This window comes from Colobus angolensis, unplaced genomic scaffold (genome assembly GCF_000951035.1).
Source record: "Colobus angolensis palliatus isolate OR3802 unplaced genomic scaffold, Cang.pa_1.0 Scaffold27, whole genome shotgun sequence".
In the NCBI taxonomy this organism is placed as follows: domain Eukaryota; kingdom Metazoa; phylum Chordata; class Mammalia; order Primates; family Cercopithecidae; genus Colobus; species Colobus angolensis.
In genome coordinates, this window is record NW_012115932.1 from 208657 (window position 1) to 235394 (window position 26738).

General features: G+C 38.6%; 1 protein-coding gene across 2 annotated transcripts in view; it reads left to right on the forward strand.

The window, feature by feature from the left end:
* SGCD (sarcoglycan, delta (35kDa dystrophin-associated glycoprotein)) overlaps positions 1–26738 on the forward strand; it is a 426477-nt gene that overhangs the window by 173441 nt on the left and 226298 nt on the right. For both annotated transcript variants that reach the window (XM_011947661.1, XM_011947660.1), the window contains one exon: positions 18697–18798. In XM_011947661.1, coding sequence (XP_011803051.1) covers positions 18697–18798 — 102 coding nt within the window. The remainder of the gene's footprint in view (positions 1–18696; positions 18799–26738) is intronic.

Here is a 26738-nt window from a genome sequence, read left to right on the forward strand (position 1 = left end):
GATGAGCCCAGGACAAGATGCCTTTACTGTAGAATTCAACGAAACTTACAAAGAACTAACACTAATTCTTCTTAAACTGTTCCTAAAAATCAAAGAGAAAGGAATCCTTTCTAATGCATTTTATGAGGGCAGCATTACCCTGATTTCAAAACCAGACAAGGACACAAGATAAAAAGCAAACTACAGGCCAATATTTCTAATGAACATAGAATCAAAAATCTTCAACAAAATGCTAGTAAACCAAATCTAATATATCAAAAAAAATACACATAATCAAGTGGAATTTATTCCAGGGATTACAAGGATGGTTCAATATATGCAAATCAATAAATGCAGTACAGCACATCAACAGAATGAAGGACAAAAACTATATAATCCTTTCAAGAAATGCAGGAAAAGTGTTTGATAAAATTCAACATCCCTTTATGATAAGAACTCTCAACAAATTAGGCATAGAAGGAATGTACCTTGACATACTAAAGGCCATATATGACAAACCCACAGTTATCCTCATGCTGAATGGGGAAAAGCTGAAAGCCTTTCCTGTAAGGACTGAAAAAAGACAAGGATGCCCACTTTCACTGCTCTGATTCAACATAGTACTGGAAGTTCTAGCAAGCGCATTCAGTCAGGAGGAAGAAATTAAAAGGTATCCAAATTGGAAAAGAGAAACTCACATTGTCCCTTTTCATATAGAATGATCTTATATGTAGAAAAATCTAAATACTCCACCAGAAAGCTCTTAGAAATGACAAATGAATTCAGTAAAATTGCAGGATACAAAATCAACATACAAAAATTAGTAGTATTTCTAAACACCAAAAACATACTAGCTGAAAAAGAAATAAAGAAAGCAGTCCCATTTATAATCACTATCAATAAAAAATGAAATAAAATACCCAGGAACAAATTTAACCAAGGAGGTAAAAGAACACTACAAGAAAAACTATAAAACACTGATGAAAGAAATTGAAGAGAACATAAGCAAATGGAAAAGCATCCCCTGATCATAGATAGGAAGAATTAATATGGTTAAAATGACCATACTACCTAAACTAATCTATAGATTTGATATAATCCCTGTCAAAATACCAATGACACTCTTCAACAAACTACAAAAAAAAAAAAAAAATCAAAATTGTGTGGAACCACAAAAGACTCTGAATAGCCAAACAAATACTGAGCAAAAAGAGCAAAGCTTGAAGCATCACACTACTTGATCTCAAAATATACTACAGAGCTATAGTAACCCAAATAGCATGATATTGTTATAAAAATGGACACATAAACCAGTGTAGCAGAATAGAGAATCCCAAAATGGATCAGTGTATTTGCTGCCAACAGATTTTCAAAATATGTGTACTCCATAAATATGTACAGTTATGTATCAATGAAAATTTTTAAAAAACATAAACATAAAAATAAAGGTAAATCTTTTAAGACTCTTCTAGAAACATGTAGACTACAAACCTAATGAGAAGCACCCTACTTTAATTTCTAATTGGCTGCAGTAATTGTAAATTCTTACCAAACTATGCCCAACATGTTTTCATTTCATTAAGCAGTTATCAGTACCTGTGGTAGTCCCATTCCTAGCAAGATCAAGAGTACCCTGAGTTCTTTGTAGTTGTGACATAACTCATTTTTATGTAGCTATATTTTCATCTTAAGCCTGGCATCCCATTCTGGGAGGGATCCTAAAAAAAAAATTTAACTTGTTGCTTGAGAACTCCTAATACTGTTCTATAATTGGGTTTCCCTGTCATCAGAAGTAGAGGTGACTGACAGTCTGTGGCAATGATGGCTATTGTTACCACAAAGGCTACAAAAAGTCTTATGTCCTCTAAAAGAGAGAGAGAATGATTGCATGTCTTTAAGGAGTGTATGGTGGATATAGAGATTGTGCAGCATGTATGAATCCTTTTTGAAAGTTACTTTTAATTCATAGTCATGCTCACTTGCGTTTTTGATAAACATGTCTTTCTAGAAACTACATCTGGGGATAAACTTCTCTAGTATTTTATTAGTTGGAGTTCTCCAGAGTGACTTAATTCATAGAATACCTGTGTGTGTGTGTGTGTGTGTGTGTGTGTGTGTGTGTGTGTGTGTATGGATTTTTATCATAAGGAATTGGCTCATGTGGTTATGGAGGCTGACAAGATCCCACATCTGCAGTCTGCAACCTGGAGACCCAGGAGAGCTGATGGCATAGTTCCAGTCTAAGTCCAAATGCCTAAGACCCACAAAAATCAATATTTTGATCCCAGTCTCAAGGCAGGAAAAAATCCTCCCCTGCTCAAAGACAGTCAGCTTTATTTACCTATTTCAAATGATAAAATTAAATAGTATAGATATTTACTGTGTACAACATGATTTTTTAAAAAATTATTATACTTTGAGTTCTGGGATACATGTGCAGAACATGCAGGTTTGTTACATAGGTATACACATGCCATGGTGGTTTGCTGCACCCATCAACCCGTCATCTACATTAGATATTTTTCCTAACGCTATCCCTATCCTAGCCCCCACCCCCTGACAGGCCCTGATATGTGATGTTCCCCTCCATGTGTCCATGTGTTCTCATTGTTCAACTCCCACTTATTAGTGAGAACATGTGGTGTTTAGTTTTCTGTTCTTGTGTTAGTTTGCTGAGAAGGATGGTTTCCAGCTTCATCCATGTCCCTGGAAAGGACATGAACTCATCCTTTTTTTATGGCTGCATTGTATTCCATGGTGTATATGTGCCACATTTGCTTTATCCAGTCTATCATTGATGGACATTTGGGTTGATTCCAAGTCTTTGCTATTGTGAACAGTGCCGCCATAAATATACGTGTGCATGTGTCTTTATAGTAGAATGCTTTATAATCCTTTGGATATATACCCAGTAATGGGATTGCTGGGTCAAATGGTATTTCTGGTTCTAGATCCTTGAGGAATCACCACACTGTCTTCCACAATGGTTGAAACAACGTGACATTTTGATATATTTATACATTGGAGAATGGCTGAGTCAAGCTAATTAACATATCTATTACTTCAGATACTTAGTTTCCAGGGTAAGAACACTTGAAATCTGTTAGCAATGTTGACCATACAATAAGTTGTTGTTAAATATAGTCACGTACAATGGATCTCTTGAATTTACTTTACCTGTCTAACCCAGAATAACATTTAACCAAATCTCTTGGCACTCCTTTGCCTCATCAACTTGACACATACAATTAGCCATCACAGCCACTATCCCAAATAAGGCTTAATAAATGTTTATGATTGGGTTCCCTATAGATTTTTAACCTTCATTGTTGCCAGGCTATCTGCCCTTCTTGCTGAGGGAATTACCCCAACTCTGGATCCCTGAAAACTTCTCAGACTATTAATGATTCCCTTTTAAAAGGATGGATTGGCTGGTAGGAAGGCTGTGGGTAATACCTGGCATGGTAGTTAAAAGGGCAAAGGGAGCAAATTAAGTCCATTTAACCCATTTTGGTCTCTCAGTATTTAATGATTTGTTGATTTCCAGGTAAAATTATTCAACAGCCATCTTACCCAGGGAAGAAAGCAGCCTCAATTTTGGCAAAGTAAAACAATCTCTTCTGCTTTCATTTTCTTCAGTAGGTAGGGATATTGGGTGATTTCTAATTTTATTCACCTTCTGCTAGGAAATGTCTAAGACAAATTTTCTGGCACACTCCCTTTCACATCTTTATACCTGCCCCTCACCACCTGCATCCCACATCCTCGTGACACTGGCAACTCCACCATAGTCCTCTTTTCTTTTCCTCTTAGACAAGTCTCTCAGAGCATATCAAATCAAGTAAGTGCTAAATTAGTGTGGCAGAGTGTAACTGCCATAGGAAGTCAGAGAAGGTAGTTTGAAGAGGAAGCAAGAAGGGAATGAATGTGGGATCTGGGGCCTGGAGGATGGATGGGGCCAGCAGTCAGTATAGGGCTGCTATTGAACATTTACAGTGCTCCAGGCATCACACTAAGCAAATCAAACGTACATGCATACATATAACCTTCCAAGAGAGATACTGTGAATACCTTTTCACAGATGGAGAAAGACCCAGGGAAGATTCTATAACTAGTAAGTGATGGGACCTGGACTCAAAAAACTGTTTTTTTAACCACTCCCCTCCTCCGCCACAAACCTTTTATTTTTTTTTTTTTAGACCCTAACACTTACACCTATGGTTTGAACTTTTGAATTCCAAAACCTGTGGTCTAAACAATAGTGTCTATGGATTTTACTAGGCAAAGGAAGGAGGGAATACATTCCAAAAAATTATTTAAGTTTAACAAAATCACAGGATCTATTATAAGCCAGTTCTTTACTAGAAAGTTACTTTTGGAATTTATTATGAAGCAGTGAATTCATCAGAGTTTGTTTCCAAACTTTCATGGCAGTCTTAGAATATAAAATGTAAATCAGCTCCCATGATTCCCCTGCTTAATATATTCCACTGGGGTCTAGTCACACAAATAATAAAAAATCCAAATTCCTGGTGGCATCTTCTTCAAGATGCTCTATTGATCCTTCTCCCTTCCCACTTCTCTTAATTCATCTCCTATTCCTCCTTACCTTGTGTAGAGGGTATGTGACTTAACTATGATCACATTGGCTGATGCCATTCTTGGTGATCCTCAAATGTACCATACTCATTCTCCCTGTACTCAGACCTTCCCAGGACTGGCTCCCTCACTTCATCTGGGATTCTTCTTAGGGACAACTTCTTGGACCTCTAGTCTTAAGTATATCCTACCCTCTCTCCTCCTACTCTGCCTCCTTCTTCTTTAGGGCACTTTATAGCTCTGCCTGTGCGATGCTCTGGGAAAAGTGAGGAGGAGAGAAAGAAGTCATGTCTTTCTTCACTGAGCAATCAGGATTCTCCACAGGTGCAGTGATTTCCCCATGCAGTATCCACTGTTCTGTTCTGAGAACATGTGGATGAAATATGGGAAGGATATTAGAGCTTAGGAGTGCAAGCAAGAGAACAGCAATAGATGTCTCCTCTGGACCACTACTGCTTCTCTTTACTTCAGGCTAAACATAATTGTGTAAATTGGTGACACATCTGAAAGACTGGGAGTGTATCTGATGCTACCTTTTAGAAGGCCAATTTGGACATGATAGCTTGAGGAGATGACCAAATTAATAGGTAAGACAGCGCTAGGGCCAGGTGTACGCATACTAGCTTTCATATTTCTGAACTTATCCCTGGAAACCTTTCTCACAAGTATCAGAATGGCACTGGGCCCTTCGAAGCTGTAACTTGAAGTCTCGTAAAAGACACTGTCATGTACAACTGACAACGTTTCCAAATGAAAATAGAAGACAGGACAGGTGGCTCCCTTGGGTGCATACCCCGTGAAGGAATCTATTCTGGGAGGGATTTTCACAGTGTGTATTTTTAATATCACTCAGGCCAGCATCTTAATCAGACTTTACTGGTGGGAAGCACTCACCTGGCAGGAGTGATTGTGATGGTAGGAATTTAATCTGAACACTTGGCATAGGCCTAATCATATTTCGCTTATTTTCTTTTATGTGTCTTCTTAAGATAAATGAGTCTCCTCCTTTATCAACAATAGCTCAGGATTTATAAGCTCACATTTTTCACCTAAGACAGGGAATGTAGCAACTTGCACTTTATTATCCATCTCTCATTTTCTTCCCTTCAAACAATCGATAAATTCCCCGCCAATGTCTCTTTGTAAAGGTTGCTTACAAGTTTCTGTTTCAGAACAATGTGCCAGCATTGGTTTTTATCCCTAAGTCCTTTCTGAATCCAAGTGCTCATTGAGAGTGATCTGCAAGAGTTTTTGCAAGAATTTCTTCAGCAAAACTACAGTTCACCCAAGAGGGCCTCAACATATCCTGTCTGAGTTGTGGGCATCAGTTCCTGACAACAACTGACATGAGTTGTTGTCCAGGTAGCATCTCATTCCTGTGCATCGCAGAATAGAGTTTTTTACAAGTACAAAGGACTTTAGTGTTTCTTCTATCCAACTACCTATTATGGGTGAGATGAAACAGATTCAAATGGGGATAGGTTTGTCTGTATTTGACCTGACAACTAGAGGAAGGGTTGAGAACAGAAGTGCTATACTCTTCCTATAATTCCATGGAATGTGCTTATAATTTCTCAGAAACATCCCTTAAGGATAATCTTTAATGTTTACAAGTATACAGCAATTTTCATGCTGACCTACCTGTTTCCTTGGATGGCCAACAAGCAGAGTACTGATCTGCGTAAGTAGTATCCATCCAGGGTTTGTTAACTTTTAAGCCAGACTTGACTGTATGTGGGAGCTGTGATTGTGATTATTTTGGCTAATAGAGACTTTTCATCTGTAAGTCAAAATGTACTGTCTTCTCTGAGTCAGGGATTATGACATGAGATTGGGATAAAACAGATAGCTGTAATACTTGCCCCTCCCTGCTGGAAGCTTGAAGTGTAGAACAATAAAAATAATAGGAGAATATAGCCAAATATGCAGTGGTTCTTAAAACATCAGCTCTGAGTTGACTGAATTGCTTGTTTTCCACTAGCCAAACCAATCATATGTAAGGAAATATAGTCTTGCACGTACCCAAAGAAATAAAGAGCAGCAAAGTGCTTAAAATTGTGACTGCTTTGTCTTTATCCCTAAGTGACCACCCTGTTAACCCTCCATGGGCATGTAGCTTGGGTGAAAAATAAACCCTTGTTCTTCAAAGTCACTGAGATATGTGTTGTCTGTTACTGTAGTATATTGACTGATCAGCGTGGATTGTCTGATTTAATCCTCGATTTAGAAGTTAGAATTGTCTTGACTGCCTAAATGTTCATATTCACAGCATGAGCCTTAAAAAGCGTACCAGGAAGTGGTTGAAGCAGCACTCTAACCCTTGCAGTCTGGTTCCAAAGCTTATATTCTTAGCTGGGATATCAAAATTCTCTCGTTTTCTTTCTCATTCTCTTGCATACTGTGTGTGTCTGTGTGTGTGTGTGTGTGCTCTCCTGTTATTGAGGAAAGATAGTTTCTAAAGAGAATCAAGGAAGACTTCCCAAATAAATTGATAGCTAAGCTCTAAAGGAAAAGTAGAAACTAGGCAATTCAGTAGTAAAGAAAATTATACTTATTCCATGTCTGTGTGGAGGCAGGGGTAGTCCCCGTTGTTTGATTTACTCACACACAGAAAAAGTGTAGAGCAAAGAATTCTTGTTTATGCTTTACTTTTGGAAACCATGAAATATGGAAAATGTTCAAACACAATAGCCTTGAATCTGTAAATCATTAAAAGCAACCTTATTAGATTTTATAAAACGGATGAGATATTACAGTTTTTATCCACTGAGGCACCAAAGCAATCTGACAGTTACATATGTATAAGGCTCTCTAGCTCACTCTCTTGCTCTTACTCTCTCCCTCCCTCCCTCTCTCTCTCTCTCTCACACACACACACACACACACACAGAAAATGATCTAACCAATATATGAGCTTTAGCGTTATGGTAACTAGAGAGTAAAAAGGAAAAGAAGGAAAACTGTATAGCAACATCATTGGCCAAAGAAGGAAAATATGAACAAAGTTGAGATTACATGCCAAATGACAAAAAGGATCAGCAGCTGTGACCCAGACAATGATGGGGTCATCTGGTTCTCTCCCCTGCTGTTGGGTTAATCATGCAGGACTGATGATGTCACCATTTATAATGCTCCCTGGAAAAGAAAGCCAGTAGCTGCCTCAGTAGCCTGTCACACAATTTAATTGCCTTGATCACAAAACATTCCCTGTGTCTTATTCAGCTCTGGCTTGCTTCACTCTAGAAACCCTTCATCAAGTTGGACTTTAATGGAAACAGAATGTTGCCCAGCATGTCCCTTTAGTAACCCCACACAAAATGTGGACAAATAACAGTCATGTTTTAACCTCTTTAACCTACTACCTCTTTCCCCAAGCACATATCTCTAAATCAGTTCTCTTTATGGATTAGGGGAATTCCAAAGCACATCATTGCATGTCTCTTGAACTGGATTGCTTTTTTTTTCTTGGTGAACATCATATTTCTCTTACAAAAAAAAAAAAAAAAAAAACACACCTTGTTAGGGTTGTATTTATATGCTGTAAGATTCACTCATTTTAGGTATACAACTGAGTGATTTTTAGTAAATTTACTTTTATGCAGCTACAACCACAATCTGATTTTAGAGCATTTCTATCACCTCAGTAAAATCCCTTGAGTCTATTTATAGTCTTCTCCCATTCCCACTGTCAGCCCTAGGCAACCACTAATCTACTTTCTGTCTCTATAGATTTGCTTTTCTGGAAAATACATAAATGAGATCATGCAATATGTGGTCTCTTATGTTTGTCTTCTTTCATTTATCATAATTTTTGAGGTTTGTCCATGTTATAGCAGGTATCTGTATTTCATTTCTTTTGATTGCTAAATAGTATTCCATTGCATGGATGTAGAATATTTTACTTATCCATTCATCAGTTAATAGGCATTTAGGTGTCTTCCACATTTTGGCTCTGATGAATTATGTTGTTGTGAACCTTTATGTATAAGTGTTTGTGGGGACATAGGTTTTCATTTATGTATAAGTGTTTGTAGGGACGTAGGTTTTCATTTATGTATAAGTGTTTGCGGGGACATAGGTTTTCATTTACGTATAAGTGTTTGCGGGGACATAGGTTTTCATTTACGTATAAGTGTTTGCGGGCACATAGGTTTTCATTTACGTATAAGTGTTTGCGGGGACATAGGTTTTCATTTACGTATAAGTGTTTGTGGGGACATAGGTTTTCATTTATGTATAAGTGTTTGTGGGGACATAGGTTTTCATTCATGTATAAGTGTTTGTGGGGACATAGGTTTTCATTCATGTATAAGTGTTTGTGGGGACATAGATTTTCATTTATCTTGGGCAGAGAGCCCAGAGGGGAATTCTGGGTTATGTGGCAACTCTGTGTTTAAATTCTTAACAGGCAGGCCCTTTTCCAAAGTTACTGCAACATTTTATGATCCCCTAAGTGGTATATGAGAGTGCATGATATTTCCACATTCTTGCCATCATGTATGCTACTCGTGTGTGTGTGTGTGTGTGTGTGTGTGTGTGTTTTGGAAACTCCCAGAAGGAAGGAATGAAATCTGCAATTCTTCTTGCCTTTTCATATAGTGTTTAGCACAGGACTGGGCAGACAGTAGAAGCTTAACAATGTAGCATGACATGTGATGGTTAAGAAATTTTGTATTGGAGTTAGACTGCCAGGTTCTGTAAGCATTGGTTTTTTCTAATGTTAAATGGGGCTAATGGTACCTACCCTTTTGAGTTACAATGACGGTTAATGAATACATTGCAGGCCATATGCTTTGTCTAACATATATGGAAATGGTAGCTTTTGTTACTAATGCTTTAAAATTCACATGGATGAGCACTTTCTGAACAATCTCTGGTTTAGCCAATTTCTTTTTTTCTCTTGCAATTAGATATTTAGGTATAGGCAATGTACTGAGCCCCCAATATGAAATAATAAGTAGCACCTTATTTCTCATTGCAAGAAATTTGAAGTTTAGTGACTGACGACAGATATAAATGGGCAATTACAATGTATGTAATATAAGATATAGAAGGAAATATGAGATGAGAGGTATGATATGAAAAATCCCATATGAACCAGAAAGGACATCTAATCATAACCAAAGGACTGCAGAGAGGAGCAGAAGCACTGGAAAGAGTATTGCTGGCCAAGGGAAGGACATGAAACATTTACCAAGATTCAAAAAGGGAAGGGGTTTGGAAAAATCACGAGCATGATCTGTGACAGAGTGAAGGGAGACTGTTGAGAGACAAGGATGGAGAAGTGAGCAGGTGCAGTCATGAAGTGTGCTAAAGATTACATTAAGAAGTTTGTTCTTTACTTTTGTTGCTATTGTTCTATTAAGTGTTAATGTCTGAGGAGCTACAGAGAAGATGGTTCAATATTCCAAAGGTAGAAGTGACCATTTATAAAGAGAAGAAAGCTAGAGCAGTCTCAAACTTTATAATAGTCTAATATAGCATTTCTCAACTTAAAAAAAAAGTTGCCCCTCCCCTCCCCCAGAGGATGTTTAGCCATTTTTCCCTATTTGTCACCCCATGAAAGGTCGATATTAAAGATATATGGCATATATACTTCTTGTGTAAACATATTTGTGTTTTCTAAATTAAAAGAATAAAAATTTTGTATGCCTCCAGCCCCCCAATAATTAATTTTTGTCCTCTGGGGACTGTATCCCCCTGACTGGGAATACATACTCTAATAAATTGGAATCTGAAGTAGGAACAGGTATAGATGTTAAGATTTTTGTCATTCCCCACACTACCTTTCAAAATACAACTATTTGGAATGAATACATTCTATCACTCTACAGATTATTTTCTGAGCACATAATATTTGCCAAGCCATAGGAACTGAGACTACAGCAGTGAATAAAACAGTCAAAACTCCCACCCCTCATGAAGATTACATTCTACTGCAATCTATATATAATTGTTTCACTCTTGGATCCAAACTAAGTAATGCCTGCCATTAAAACTGCTCCAGCAAGAGATTATCTTGAGACTTGTTTGTTAAAACAGGTCTTGGCATTTCTTTCAAGCCTGAAAATGTGCTGACAGAATTAAAAACCCATCCGATGCTGATGCAGGGGGAAAATCAGAGGAGCAAGAAAATAGCACCTTTTTCTGTTAATAGATTTTATTAGTGGGAAAAACTGTTTTACACACATATCAAAATATCAAAAATTGCACAATAGGGCTGCAACCTACTCATCTAACAGCCATCAATGTTTGCCTTTTTCTGAATAAATATATGAACTCTGGTGTTTTTACATCAGTCTTTAATCTGTACACATCTCTAGGAGTCCTGGGCATGGGGTGGATCCTGGGACAGATCAAAAATGCCTTTTCAACAGTGTCCAGTGGAATGTGAAAAATAGCACTATCTTAAAAACAACATAACAGCAATTTCCAGCGCCATCCCACAAGAACCAACAGAAGTCCACCTCACCCAGAATTTTGCAGACATCCTGGTATCTTACCCTGCACCAGTGGAAAGGCCTCTGGGACCACTGGTCACTGCCCTGCACTGGCCATGCTGAGAGAACACTGGTACCCACCACATGATCCCTGGAGTCCAATGTTCTGCGGCTCCTGGAGAAGGTAAACTTTGGTGAGGTTATAGCCATTTCCTTTGGAAGCCTTAACGCCTCCTTGGGACACTGGAAGGAAAATGGTCTCTGGAGTACATGCGAGGCACAGATCTTTTGTCTACCGCCCTCCACCCATCCCAGTGGGAAAATATCTCCTCTTCTTCTTGCCTCCTTTCCCAGCACATCTAGCACAGTTCATTCAATGAGATTCAATTAGATTATAAAAGATAGGAAACCCCACTGCTGTTAGGCTACTGCTGCTTCATTCTCAAAATCTCTAAGCCAAGGAATTACAAAGCCCAAGAACCTGTTTGAAATGGTGACAGAGGGAGTCAGGGGCAGGAGATATGAGGAAAGAAAGAAGTTATGTGGAAAGAACCAATATTTCAGTCTATTATCCTGCTACTCAGAATTCTCTTTATTCTGTACTCATCTTCTAGAAAACTATGCAAAACAATTAACCAGTCTAGACCAGACAAAGAATGAGGAGCAAATGCTGTAGTCCTTGGACCAGCCCAGAGGGTGGTTCCCCAGATTCCACCTACCTGTGCCCCTGTTCCTCTGCCTTTTCTGAAAGATCTAACTGAGGGCTTAGGGGAGACTCTAAATTTAGACTGGGAAAATAATAGGATTTGCTCTTGGGTTTTTGCAAACTCCTATTCTGAGTGAGTACCACACCCAGTATGGGAATCGTCACTGGTGATCCTGCAATGAGCAAGGCTTTCAGAATTCTTATCTTCACTGGGATTACAGTGGGAGCCTGGCCTCCTCCTTCTATCTCAGATGTACCTTACAGACTTCAGGTAAGCACTTCATTGGACAGCACTCATTCAGTCAAGACCTGCTATTCCTCTATTGGGCTACTATAATTTTCATGCTTGCCTTAATGAAAATTAGTTTCACCATTTAAAGAGGAAAGTAAAATATCGTCTATTTTTCTACATACTTTTTCTAATTATGCCAGAAATGATATTCTCTCTCTCTCTTTTTTTTTTTTTTTTTTTTTGAGATGGAGTCTCGCTCTGTTGCCCAGGCTGGAGTGCAGTGGCACAATATTGGCTCACTGCAAACTCTACCTCCTGTGTTCGTGCCGTTCTCCTGCCTCAGCCTCCCAAGTAGCTGGGACTACAGGTGCCCAATACCACGCCCGGCTAATTTTTTGTAGTTTTAGTAGAGACGGGGTTTCACCGTGTTAGCTAGGATGCTCTCGATCTCCTGACCTCGTGATCTGCCCGCCTCAACCTCCCAAAATGCTGGGATTACAGGCATGAGCCACCGTGCCCAGCCCTCCTCCCTCTTTAGTTTTTTGGAGAGAGGATTTTGCTGTTGCCCAGGCTGGAGTGCATTGACATAATCATAGCTCGCATTCCTGGGCTCAAGTGATCTTCCTGCCATAGCCTCCTGAGTAGCTGGAACTACAGGCGTGTGCTACCATAACCCGCTAATTTTTATTCTTATTTTTTTAAGAGATAGTATCTTGCTATGCTGCCCAGGTTGCTCTTAAACTCCTGGCCTCAAGAAATCTTCCTGCCTCAGCCTCTCAAAGTGCTGCAATTACAAGCATGAACCATTGGGCCTGGTCTGATTCTCAATCTTCTAAATACCTCTTTTGCATCTTATTGGGAGAGAAGCTGTAGTTCATAAGTGACCTAAAACTCCAATCTTAATAATACCCAAAACTTCTTATGCAGTAAAAGGTGAAATGTTTTTTAGTAAAGGTGATATCAAGGTACTTTGATGAGTTTCCAATCCAGCCTGATTGTTCCAAAGCTAGAAAGGAGACTATAAATGTGGAAACATATTAATATTTATTTGGCTACTCTAATAGCTTTGTATTATATTTTGGAAATAGAGGCCAGTAACACAAATTCACACTATTTGATAGACCTTTCCCACCAAATACCATTAGATAGACCTAGAGACAGGGAAGTAGGCTAGAAAAGTAAAACTGATCATGAGCAAGAAAAGGAAATCCTGTAAGTGGAAAAATGATAGAGATTTGGTACATTCGGGATAAGTTTGCTGCCATGAGATGTATGTGAGGGAAGATTAAATTACTTATTGCAAAAAGAGTTACTTGGCTTGGATTGGATTTATATTTCTTGAACTGTGGTCATTTCTGCACCTTCTTCACTGTTCTTATTTGGCTATTACAGACTGTCTTACAGGGTGGGATTTGGAGGGGCCTTCTCTTCTTATAACTTGTCATGGCACATAGCACTTGATTATACACACAGTGGGTTCTCCAAAAATAGCAGAAGATTCCTTCTGATTATGTCTGGGGGTGGGCAAATGTTGGGTTGTAGTTAGGATCCCCTAGACCCTGGGAAGATGTAATAAAAGTACCATAAAAATGAGTGGTGTTAGGCTTAGGATTAAGGATGGTTCTATCTGTTAATATTGCTGACTGCAGTTACCCAATAAGCTAAAATCCAAGTGACATTAATAAACCCAGCAGTAACCATAATGACATTACTTTTTTGTATATTGAGGATTGGGTTACCCTTAGCTATTATCCTAATGGCTATGAATATAAAGTCTCAATTGGAAAGAGTTAAGTTCAAATTCATTGTTCTGTCATTAGCTGGCTGTGTAATTTTGAGCGAGTTACTTAGCAACAAATTTGCTCACTTGTAAAATAAGGAAAATAATAACTATCTCATAAGAACATTGAAGAGATGACATGGGATAATTTATATATAGCACTTAGTACATGAGATATAGTGTACATTCTAAATAAGTGTTGAATTTTAAAATAAATCACCAAGGAAAGCTTTATTTTTTGTTACTTAAGGGCTTTTATTTAAAGTACTGTTGGTGTTTCTAGAAGATTTTAGAAAATTAGAACATACAGGCCAGGCATGGTGGCTCATGCTTGTAATTCCAGCACTTTGGGAGGCTGAGGCGGACAGATCACCTGAGGTCATGAGTTTGAGACCAGCCTGGCCAACATGGTGAAACCCCATCACTACTAAAAATGCAAAAATTAGCCAGGCATGGTGGCCTGCACCTGTGATCTCAGCTACTAAGGAGACTGAGGTAGGAGAATCTCTTGAACCTGGAAGGCAGAGGCTGCAGTGAGCTGAGATCACGCCATTGCGCTCCAGCCTGGGAGACAAGAGCAAAAAAACTCTGTCTCAAAATAAATAAATAAATAAATAGTACAGATAAGCAAAAAGAGGAAAGTAGAAAGTACTCATAACTCAGACATACAAAGATATTAAATATTAACATTCGAGTATATTTTCCCCTAGAATTTTTCTCCAGTAAAATTTCCTTGAGAATTTTTTGTTATACCCACATCAGTATATGTGTATATATGTATCAATGTGTATACATATTAAACAGTTATTTTTAAGTGGGCTCTCTCTCGCTCTCTCTCTCTCTATATGTGTGTGTGTGTGTGTGTGTGTGTATATATATATATATATATATATATATCTCCTCAACTGATTGCTTCAGTCAATAATGCATCATGAATATTTACCTGCACTCTTACATATTCCTCTGCAAGAACTACATCATATTCCCTTATAGTGTGTTCAATTACTTTAACATGCGACTTTCGATGGTTTTTATTTTTTCTCTTAAGTGACATGGTGATGAACAACTCTAAAGCTAAATACTTTCATATTTACACAGTTATTTCCTTAGGATGAAATCCGAGAACTAACATAATAATTTTCAGTAACAATGAAGGAACTGAGGTAAATCGTGAAAAGCACATAGTAAGTCAGTCATCAATAAATGGGGGAGGAAAGGGGATATATGTATGTAGTGTAAGAAAAGAAGTTGTTTGGAATAGACTTGCTGTAGTACCCCAAATGTAATCTTTTGTTTAAGAATATTTAGGAGTTCTTGTTTGTTTTGTAATCGTATCATGCATGTAATCATATGCGTGTAAACATATCAATGTCTTCTGACCTCAGTGGGGAAAAATGTCAACATAGCATGCAGACAGATGAAGCAGCATAGTCAGTTTATAGAAGTCAGGTTTAGTATGTGTTTCTGTGAAAAGGTTTGCCTCTCCAGCTATCAGAAATGAGGACTAACAATCCAAAACACAAGCTAATCCGTCTGTCTCTTTTGGGAGGGTTGGAGGTGCCTTTGGACATCTGCATTGTCGTCTTTCCCTTTGTTGCAGGTTCCACCTGCTGCGGGTGAGACACGTGCCATGTCCCCCAGCCTGTTGCCTCTCACACTGGGTTTGATTGCCCAGTCGGGTTCTCTTGGCAGAACTGTCTCCATGAGTGCCAGAATAGAAATATACAGATGGCACACTATCCATGGAGGAACAATTTTGACCTGCAGGATCTGTTCTGATCCACAGGCTGAAGCACATTTATGAAGACAGAATGGGGAAAAGTACCCATTTTCCACTTAGTCATTCAACTCCCTGTGTGGCATCCATACTGAACGTGTTGAGATATACAGCACAATGGCAATGGCAGACAGAAGAAGCTTCAGGAGGCTGAAATAACATAGATAACATAGTGAGGTAGGTTGGGTGGAGACTGTGCAAACTAGAGACCATATGGTGTGTCTAGGCAGGGGCGGCTGCTGCTCACCTCATTGGACCCTGGCAATGGGAGAGCAGGCCCAGCATGGCCATTCCTGTTTAACTGGAGAAACTAGAAACCTGGATTTTTCATTCATATATTTTGCTTTTCAAATGTTATTAGAAAATAGAGGAACACATAAGAAATAACAAAGCATGTTCGTAGTGTGTGTGTATGTACACCAAACACACACATGTATGCGCATACACACACACACACACACACATTCCTGGGAGGAGAAAAAACACGGTGGAGGGATGAAAATAGAAATTTGACTTATTTGAATATTTGTTATTTTGTAGATTTGACTTTGGTGCCACATACATAGTTTACATGAAACAAAATTGGACTTTAAAAAAGCTATCATGAAAAAATGAGAAGAAAAAATGAAACAAATCTCACTGGGTATCGTGTTAACATAATAACCCCACAGAAAGGAATGATTTCAAGTGACTTTGAAATTCCACGGTTTGACTGTATTTTCCTAATAAGATATACTTTAAAGATTTTTAAAAACTGACGAATTCTACATTGTTTTTTATTAACCATAATGTTAGTGCAGTAATGACGTTGGTGTTCTGAAACTATTCTGTGTGTGTTGTGAGTTAAATGAATAATCGTGTTGGTATTATTCAGAAAAGGGATTTTTGGTATGAAAGAAAGGTAGTAACATTATAAAATCCATGAGATAAAATGGAAATCTTCAAGTCCTGAATTTGAGTTAAAGTTTCATGTTAAATCATACTATTTTTACTAAACACACAACACACACACACCTTATTTTCCAGCTCTTTCTGCAGAAACAAAGGCTCACCCAGTAACAATCAATCCAAAGCTCCCAGTTGTGGTTTCTAAATACCAGTTCTCACTGAAATGAACCAGGGCTTCTTATTAAAAATGGCCGATTGCAGTCATGGGGAAGGACTGTAGGATTACCCTGTAACATCTCATATAGAAGAGAGAGGGCCATCAAAGACTACGTGGTTATATTAAAAGGGTGCAGCAGTCAACTGGAAAAAACTCCTTTACTGAAGTAGGGAAATTAGAAAATTATAATGATAATAATTGGGCTATAATGAAACAAGTGAAAATGTTTATAGTCATAGTTAAAAAGTAGAAACCTCATTGGTTTGGAAGACACTAGGTGGAAGATGTTAGAAAGCCAATTCAGTGTTTTAAAGATCAACTATAAAGGAGGGAAAATCCAGCTCTGTCAATTCCTCTGTCAACTATAATTTAGAGTTAGCAAATAGTTGATGAGATGAAAGTAAATTAAGAATAATAGAATTAGGATATAACCAGTTTGAAACCTCTAGTGAAATCGTCGGTCCTCTAGGCAAAGACTACATTGGCTGATAACTTCATGGCAAAAAATGTCATGTGCCTACTGATAGAAGACTATCCCATGAATTAAGTAAAAAATGTCCCTCACTCCACCTCAAAGATGTTCATGTATAATCTCAGAACCCATGAATGTATTATATTACATGGAAAAGGGGAACTGAGATTGCAGATAGAATTACAGTTACTGATCAGGTGATCATAAAATGGGGAGATTATCCTGAGTTATCCAGATGTGCCCAGTGAAATCACAAGGGTCCTTGAGAATGGAAGAAGGATGCAGAAGATTCAATGTCAGAGTGATTTTATGTGAGAAAAACTCGAATCAGCCACTGCTGACTTTGAAGATGGAAGTGAGGCCATGAGCCCAGGAGCCAGAAAGAGCAAGGAAATTGATTCTCCCTTTAGAGCCTCCAGAAGTGGACATAGCCCTTCTGACCCCTTGATTTTAGCCCATTGTGTCCTGGTCAGACTGCTAATACACAGAACTGTAAGATAATACATTTGTGTTGTTTTAAGCCACCAAGTTTTATTATTTGTTACTGTAACAATAGAAAAGTAATATACCCCATTTCCTAGGATGTATTCTTTCTAGAAAATTGCACCTGAGTCTGATCAAGCTTCTTGATGTAACTATCAATTTATAGGAAACATAATGAATAGAGGAACACATTACATGAAAGTATGGGAATGTTCAGCAAAATCTGAACTCTGGAAAATTCTATTTTTAAAATGACATTTATCAAATAAAGTATATGTGTATATATTTGTATATATGTGGATGTATGAGAGAGAATATGACTGGAAATTTTAGGAACTGATCTAGTATTTTATGTAGCAAACAATTGCTGTAAGGAACTTAATTCAGAAAAGCAAATTATAGAGAAAAAAATACTAGTGAAATTTGAACATTGACACTGGGTGTTTGATATTAAGGAATGATTGTTACTTCTCGAGTATGTGTGTGGTAATGGGATTATGGTTATATTTAAACAAAGAAGGGGAGTGTAGGTGGCCATAATAGATAATAATAGCCATAAATTGATAATTGTTGAAGATGAGTGATAGGTACATATGTGTTTGCTATCTGTTCTTTCTACTTTTGCATTCATTATTTCCATAACAAAATATTTTAAAAATATATTAGCAACTAACTTGACTCTTTAAATGTTTGTGACTCAAACACACATGTCCAAAGTCTGGATTTAACCAACAGGCTGCCAGCTTGAAATATCTGTAGAGTTTTGGAAATAGGATCTTTTATTTTTCCTGGAGTATTATCCTTTTCTCTCCTCCTACTTACCTTCTCCCTCCATTCTTTCTGTGCTGACTAGCAAAATTGCCCCCTGCCCCAATCTGTATATGTGGATCACTAGGGGGCATTCAAATTGCTTGGAATAGAATTTTCTCAGAAAGAGTGAAAAAGATAATATGCATAACTGCATTGAACAATACCTCCTAATATTTTACATGTTCTTTGAATACCCATCCTCATTCCACGCCTTCAAAAAAAATAGGCAATAACTTTCCATTTTTAACAGCCTGAGGTGTTTTGAAATTTTGGCTAATCATATCTTCCTTGTTATCTCTGTGTTCTATTTCAGGATGGAATGGGAAACCTGAGGATCACAGAAAAAGGTCTAAAGCTAGAAGGAGACTCCGAATTCTTACAACCTCTCTATGCCAAAGAAATCCAGTCCCGACCAGTAAGTTTCTGCTGAGAGAAGAAGGCGTTATTATTGTTCTAGAATCTGAATCTAGAGGAATTGATCTTGCTATCAGCTGGGTACAGCGGACTGGGGTGGGGAGTAATGCTGGTAGTAAGATGAATTCGCTTTCACTTCTGAATCTTTGAGTATCATCACAGCAGTGGTAATGTAAGCAAGTGAGATGACTTCTCTGAGCCTCTTTCCATTCCTGCTGAATAGAAGGTAACAACCCCATGCTACCCAACTTTATAGATTGTGTCGCAAAGAAGGCAAGACAGCAAATGTGGAAAAGCCATAAGTAGTATACAAATGCATGATAATATTGCTGTTTATTTTATTCATCAAGTGCTTCAAAGCCATTTTTAGAAACACAGAACTAAAGAACTAGAATTTTGTTTTTCATTAAGCCTTTACACAATGTAGCCAGTGTTGGTTAGGATCAATTCAATATCAGGCTGAGTGCAGTGGCTCACACCTGTAATTCCAGCACTTTGGGAGGCCAAGGTGGGCAGATCACCTGAGGTAGGAATTTGAGACCAGCCTGGACAACATAGTGAAACCTCGTCTTTACTAAAAATACAAAAATTTGCCAAGTGTAGTGGTGAGCATCTGTAGTCTCAGCTACTGGGGAGGCTGAGGAAGGAGAATTGCTTGAACCCAGGAAGTGGAGGCTGCAGTGAGCCGAGATCACGCCACTGCACTCCAGCCTGGGCAACAGAGCAAGGCTCTATCTCAAAAATAATAATAATAATAATAATAATTCAATATCAACAGCTACATTCTGAAATGATATTTAAATAATCACAACAGAGTGTGCACCCTGTTCTAGGCATATTGCTGTTTTGCATGCACATTTTGTTATGTTTCTAATAACAAAATAAATATCTTCTAACTGAAGGAAAAAAGACATACAGATATGCATACATAATAAAATTCATAAGTCATGTGAGCCCTACCTGAAACCTGTGCCCAAATTCACTCGCCCTCCTTATCTAATTTAGTTTGCAGATTTGTCCACTGAGGTGGGGACTATTCCTGCCTCTATTTTGTAGATTAAAGAACTGAGGCTTGGAGAAGTTTCATGTCAAAAGCTTCATACTTGTAGCAGGACAGAGATTTCAAGCCTTCTCTGTTAACCATTATTTCCCACATAAGCCTTTTCTTTCATTCCTTCTTTTCTTTCTTGTTGCTGTAGCAGTGATTCCTACATATATACCTTGCCTTTATTAACCGCTGTTATTCCAAATTGTGTGGGGTTCTTTTAGTGGTTTTGTTTTTTGGTTGGTTGGTTTCATTTGTTTAGTTTTTATTTTTGTTTTTTAGTGGGGTGATAGAATTTGCTGCTTGAAAAGGATTATTAATGCATTTGCTCTGCCTCAGATTGATCCCCCTTCACCTGCGAGCATAACGTGAAAGTTCCCCCAAAGCATTACTTGCATTGTGTGCATTGATTGGCATAATTATGGAAATTCAGCAACTTGGTGCAGTGGCTAATTTTATCTGAATGTTATCCAAAGTCTTGAATTGTATTAAACTAGTGCCACTACTAAATTTCAAATAGATTTACTTTCTTGTGTGCTTAGTAAAAGAGAGGGAATCAGGATGTTAAAACCATCCAAAATAGCAAATGAATTTAGCCATCCAATGATTATTTATAAAATGTAACTGGAACCTATAGTACATTGTCTTGGGTACTTAAAGTACAAGGAGTATTGTGAACATATTTACTGTCATTGAGAAACCTATACCCTAGAAGGAGTAATGAGGTGACCCTGTAACGTGGAGAGTCAGATGATAATTCTGCCTTGGACAGAATAGACACAGTTTTAAGCATTTAAGAAATACCTGTTATATGCATTGCTCTTAATTTATATCTTGTTTTTCCAATCTGGCAATTTGGTTAGTTGTCATAGACCTGTTTCTAGTTGAACTTTAGACAAATAGTCTTACCTGTATTAAACTTGTTTAACTCACTAGTTTAGTTTGGTCATTTCCCTCTACGGATGTTGGCGTACGTTTTCTGTAAAGGGCCAGAAAGTAAATATTTTAGTTTTATTTTAAACTTTTTTTTTTTTCTTTTTTACAGCTCTCAAAACTTAAACAGCATTCTTAGTTTGGGAGTCATACAAAAATAGGCCACAGGCTGTCATTCCCCAACCCTTCTAATCTATGTTAGGAATAATTCCATAAATATATAAATGCTCTTATTAGACTGGAAGTGGTAAAAGGTAGATTTTAAGAACATAAGAACAGCTGATATGTGTTGAGTAAAACATTCTGAAATAAGTTTCCTTGGTAAAGAATTAGTCATGTCAAGAAATGTGTTTTAGAAGACTTGAAAACAGGGTACTGGGTACATCTGTTGGGTCTGTATGCAGGAATTGCATGTCTAGCAAATGTGTTAGCCAGCCTCTCTGGAAATTGACAGACAGCTGATCTCAACTGAGACATACACCTGCTTGTAAGTTTAAAAAGTAATAATTACTTACTTTTACATTTAATTACTTACTTTAATACTGAAATATATGAGCTATATGCAGTGCTTTCAAATCACTGTTTAAAGAAAATAAAAACCCTCAAATTCACTATTTTCCATTGTTTTTAATAACTTTTTTCAAAAATAGTGAAGTTTTAGAGCCTTATATGTTTCTAATAACAAAATAAATATCTTCTAACTGAAGGAAAAAAGACATACAGATATGCATACATAATAAAATTCATAAGTCATGTGAGCCCTACCTGAAACCTGTGCCCAAATTCACTCGCCCTCCTGCATCACACACCACACCTTAGGTCAAGCCACCATCCATTCTCACTTGCACTACTGCAACAGTCTCTTCACTGTCTGCTGCCTTACCCTTTTAGCCTCATTATACAAATTGTAGCCAAAGTAGTCTTCAAAATGTCAAATCACTCCACCTCTTGGCAAAGGATTTCCCATTGATTTCCTGTTGCATCTGGAATAAAATCTAAAGTCCTCACTAAGGCCTATAAAATGCATTACTAGACGTTTTCATTGAGGGCTCCTCTGGTCATCTTTGTGTCAGCTCAGATGTCACCTGTTTAGAAAGATTTCCTTCACCCAGTCAGTCCATTTAGCACAGTAGCCATATATAAATAGCACATTGGTTTTTATTCCTTATAACTGTCATTCTTTCACATTCTCATCATGTTTATATGTTTGGAAGAGCAGGAGATTGTCTGGATTGTCCCCACTGTATTCCTCAGACCTCTTGCTGTACCTAGCACACAGAATATGCTCAGTAGATGTTTGAGAAACTGAACCAGTGAATCACTGAAAATGAAAGTGTCTCTGAAATCTATTCTACAGAGGCAAGCACTCTCAACAATTAACTGTTTTGGCCGGGCTCAGTGGCTTACACCTGTAATCCCAACACTTTGGAAAGCCGAGGCAGGTGGATCAAGAGGTCAGGAGTTCGAGACCAACCTGGCCAAGATGGTGAAGCCCATCTCTACTAAAAATACAAAAATTAGCCAGGTACGGAGGTGGGCGGCTGTAATCCCAGCTACTCCGAAGACTGAGGCAGGAGAATCATTTGAACCTAGGAGGTGGAGGTTGCAGTGAGCTGAGATCGCTCCACTGCACTCTAGCCTGGGTGACAGAATGAGACTCTGCCTCAAAAAAGAAAAAAAAAAAAGAAAAGAAAATGAACAATTGACTGTTTTATCAAACATTTTCCATGCATATGTATTTTTTAAGAAAAGCGTACCTTGAATACTATTCTGTACTGACGCAATGATAGTCTCATAAGATTATAACACCATAACACGATTTGTATTTTTACTGTACTTTTTCTATGTTTAGATGGATACTTCCCTCTGTGTTCCAATTGCCTACAATATTCAGTGCAGGAACATGCCGTACAGGTTTGTAGCCTAGGAGGAACAGGACATTCTAGCTTTCAGCCACATGGATTTACAGCTTCTAAGTGGTAAAGTATCATGCTGTCCAGAAAATAGATTGAGAAGGACACATGCTAAATTAAGTATTCAATCATGACATCCAAAGACAACATGTCTTAGAAATACCACTTGAACGCATTAGCACAGAAGTTTGTAAAGTTAAGGGATTTAATGCTATACAACTCTATATTTGAATGCTATTTCAATGTGATTGGATATCTTTTTGATTGCTAAGTATAACTGCAAGTTTTTGGCAGGAACTACTAGTAGATAGAACGAATGAATGGGTGCAAAGGAAACCTTTATTACTACTTTGTGAGTAAAGGTCTCCTTAGTATCCATTCGTTCTTAGACAAAGTTGTATATCACTGCTTCTTCAAAGAGGCTTTTTACCTCACATCTTATGGCAATAGGATTAGATAATGCTTTTGCATAACTTAATGTGAACTAGCAAAGGAAAGGAAAATAGCATTTATTAAGCACCTATTATTGTTCCACACCTACAGCAATAGGAAAGTCGTATCATGAATTTATCTTCATGTTCACCTCAAACTACGTTTGAGAGTGGGTATAGGGCTCCTAGCCCCTTGCTGTATTGAATTTAGAAGTTCAGGAGAGGAGAAGGTGGAAAGAAAATTTGAATGGATCAGAAAAATTAATTTACATTAGGAGAATAAAGTGGAAAATTATTATGTAAATATTGTTATGTAAAAAATTATTATGTAAATATATGTTTTTAAAAATATTTCATCCCATAAAAAATCTTGGCTATGCCTATCTTAAGATATTCTCATGTATGAAAACCAGCACATAGGATTATAAAGTCATGTATAAATAAGGATTTTAGAAGTTGCTTATACCAAGAGGCAGTGTAACAACATGGATTTGAGTATGTGCTGTCTTGTTGGACTTGGGTGGCAACTAATGCTGCCATTTGCTTAGTGAGTAATCTTCGAACAATTGTTAACCTTTCAAATGCTTGTTTTCTTACCTGCACAGCTGAGATATTAACACTTGGTTGTAAATAAGCAAGATAATGTTTGTTAACTGTTAATACAGAACTTGACGTAAAGTGAGTGTCCAGAAATGGTAGCCACTACCTTCATCCCCTTCTGACAATGATGATAATGATGATGATGATGATGATTTTCACATCATCATACAGTCCAAATTTCACCTGATGTTTGCATTTCCTCTGAACCAAATGGTCTTGCAACCTCTGCTTGAATATCTTCTTAATGACAGACTTACGACTCTCAAAGAAAACCCATTTTATATTCAGTAGTTTTTAGTTTAAAAATTTTCCTTTGCTGAGTTACCTTCTTCTAAAATTTTACTTTTCTCTCATTCTTCTTAAACATTTTTGCTGGGTCTAGCATTCTTGGCACAGTCTTTCTGAAAAAAAAAAAATGGCTTGGTGATATATTTCAAGTACCTTAAAAATGTTTATGCACTCTGATTCAGTAATGACATTTTCACTCATTTTATAACATAACAAAAGCAAAATAAAATATTTAAAGATTAAAACACACATGGAGGGGCCAAGATGGTTGATTAGAAGCAGTTGCAGTTGGCCACTCTCACCGAGAAGAATGAAGACGGTGTGTGAATCCTGCACCTTCAGCTGAGGTATCCAGGCTCTCTCACTGTGACTGACTAGGTGTTGGTGTGACCCACAGAGAGTGAGGATAAGCAGGGTGGAGTGACGGCCCACCCGGGAGCCGCACGGGCAATCGGGAGTTCCCACCCCCAGCCAAAGGAGCGGTGAGCGATTGTGCTGCCCAGCCCGGGAAACCAAGCTTTTCCCACATATCTGTGTAGCCCATGGATCAGGAGATACCCTTGTGAGCCCATGGGTCTTGGGACCCAAGAACACAGCTGTGCAGACTCTCAGCAGCTGCATGAGTTGTGGCCAGCAGCAGCATGCTGGAGGCTGCCAGAGATGACCAAGTTCCAGAGGGGAGGGGTGGCTGCCATCACTGTGCCCCAGTCATTTTCCCCTGCTGGTGCCCTGGAGACTAGGTGGTTTGGATGGGAAAGAATTCCCCACAGCGCAACGCAGCAGCTGTAGTAGGTTGTGGCCAGACTGTTTCTTTAGGTGGGACCTGGATCCATCCCTCCTCACCAGGCAGGGCCTCCCTGCGGGGATTTGAGCAACTGCCGCCAAAGGTTTACAGACAGAACTCTAATTGACCTGGGATGGACCCCCAGGGGAAGAAGCGGCTATGGTCTCCAGGCTCAGTAGAGTTAGTCTAGTGGCTCTGAGGAGGCCAGGCAGTCCAGACAAGGGAATTCCCCTGAGCACACAACACCCACTCTGCCAAGGGGCAGCCAGAGTGCTTCATTAAGCGAGTGGCTGATCCCATGCCTCCTGACTAGGTGAGGCCCCCCTCACCAACCCCGCAATAGGGGCTGCCAGATATTTTATGCCGGAGCATTTCAGCCAGCATCAGTCACTACCCCTCTGGGACAGAGTTCCCAGAGGAAGGAGCAGGCAGCCATCTTTGCTGTTCTGTGGACTCCACTGGTGGCACCTCCAGGTGCAGGAGGGACCCAGGAGAATAGGGTCTGGAGGGTACCCCAGCAAACTGCAGCAGCTGTACAGAAGAGGGGCCTGACTGTTAAAAGCAAACAGAAAGCAGCAACAACAACATCAACAAAAAGATACCCACAAAACCCTATCCAAAGGTCAGCAACCTCAAAGACCAAAGGTAGATAAGCTCACAAAGATGAAGAAGAATCAATGTAAAAAGCTGAAAACTCAAAAAGTCAGAGTGCCTCATCTCCTCCACATGATTGCAGCACCTTTCCAGTAAGGGCATAGGACTGGGCTGAGGCTGAGATGAATGAACTGACTAAGCAGGCTTCAGAAGGTGGGTAATAATGTGCTGGATGAGGTAGTTCTCGCCTGTAATCCTAGCACTTTGGGAGGCCGAGGTGCATGGATCACCTGAGGTCAGGAGTTCAAGACCATCCTGACCAACATGGTGAAACCCCGCCTCTACTAAAAATACAAAAATTAGCCAGGCTTGGTGGCATGTGCCAGTAGTCCCAGCTACTTGGGAGGCTGAGGCAGGAGAATGGCACGAACTCAGGTGGTGGAGCTTGCAGTGAGCGAAGATTGTGCCCGTGCACTCCAGTCTGGGCGACAGAGCGAGACTCTCTCAAAAAAAAAAAAAAAAAGAATTAAGACCACACATCTACAACCATCTGATCTTCAACAAACCTGACGAAGATAAGCAATGGTGAAAGTATTCCCTATTTAAGAAATGGTGCTGGGAGAACTGGCTAGCCATATGCAGAAAATTGAAACTAGACCCCTTCCTTACACCATATACAAGAATCAGCTCAAGGTGAATTAAAGACCTAAATGTAAAACCCCAAATCACAAAAACTCTAGAAGAAAATCTAGGCAGTATCCTTCAGGACTTAGGCATGGGCAAAGATTTCATAATGAAAATGCCAACAGTAACTGCAACAAAAGCAAAAATTAACCAATGGATCTAGTTAAACTAAAGAGCTTCTACACAGCAAAAGAAACTATCATCACAGCAAACAGCCAACTGAATGAGAGAACATTTTTGCAATCTATCCATCTGAGAAAGGTCTAATATTCAGAGTCGACAAGGAGCTTAAACAAATATATAAGAAAAAGACAACCACGTTATAAAGTGGGCAAAGGACATGAACAGACAGTTCTCAAAAGAAGGCATACACATCGCCAACAAAAGTTGAAAAAAAGCTCAGTATCACTGATCATTAGAGAAATACAAATCAAATCCACGATGAGATACCACCTCATGTCAGTCAAAATGGCTATTACTAAAAGTCAAGAAACAACAGATGCTAGTGAGGCTGTGGAGAAATTGGAATGCTTTTACATTGTTGGTGGGAATATAAATTAGTTTAACCATTGTGAAAGACAGTGTGGTGATTCCTCAAAGACCTGGAACTAAAAATACCATTTGTCCCAGCAATCTCATTACTGGGTATATACCCAAAGGAATATAGAT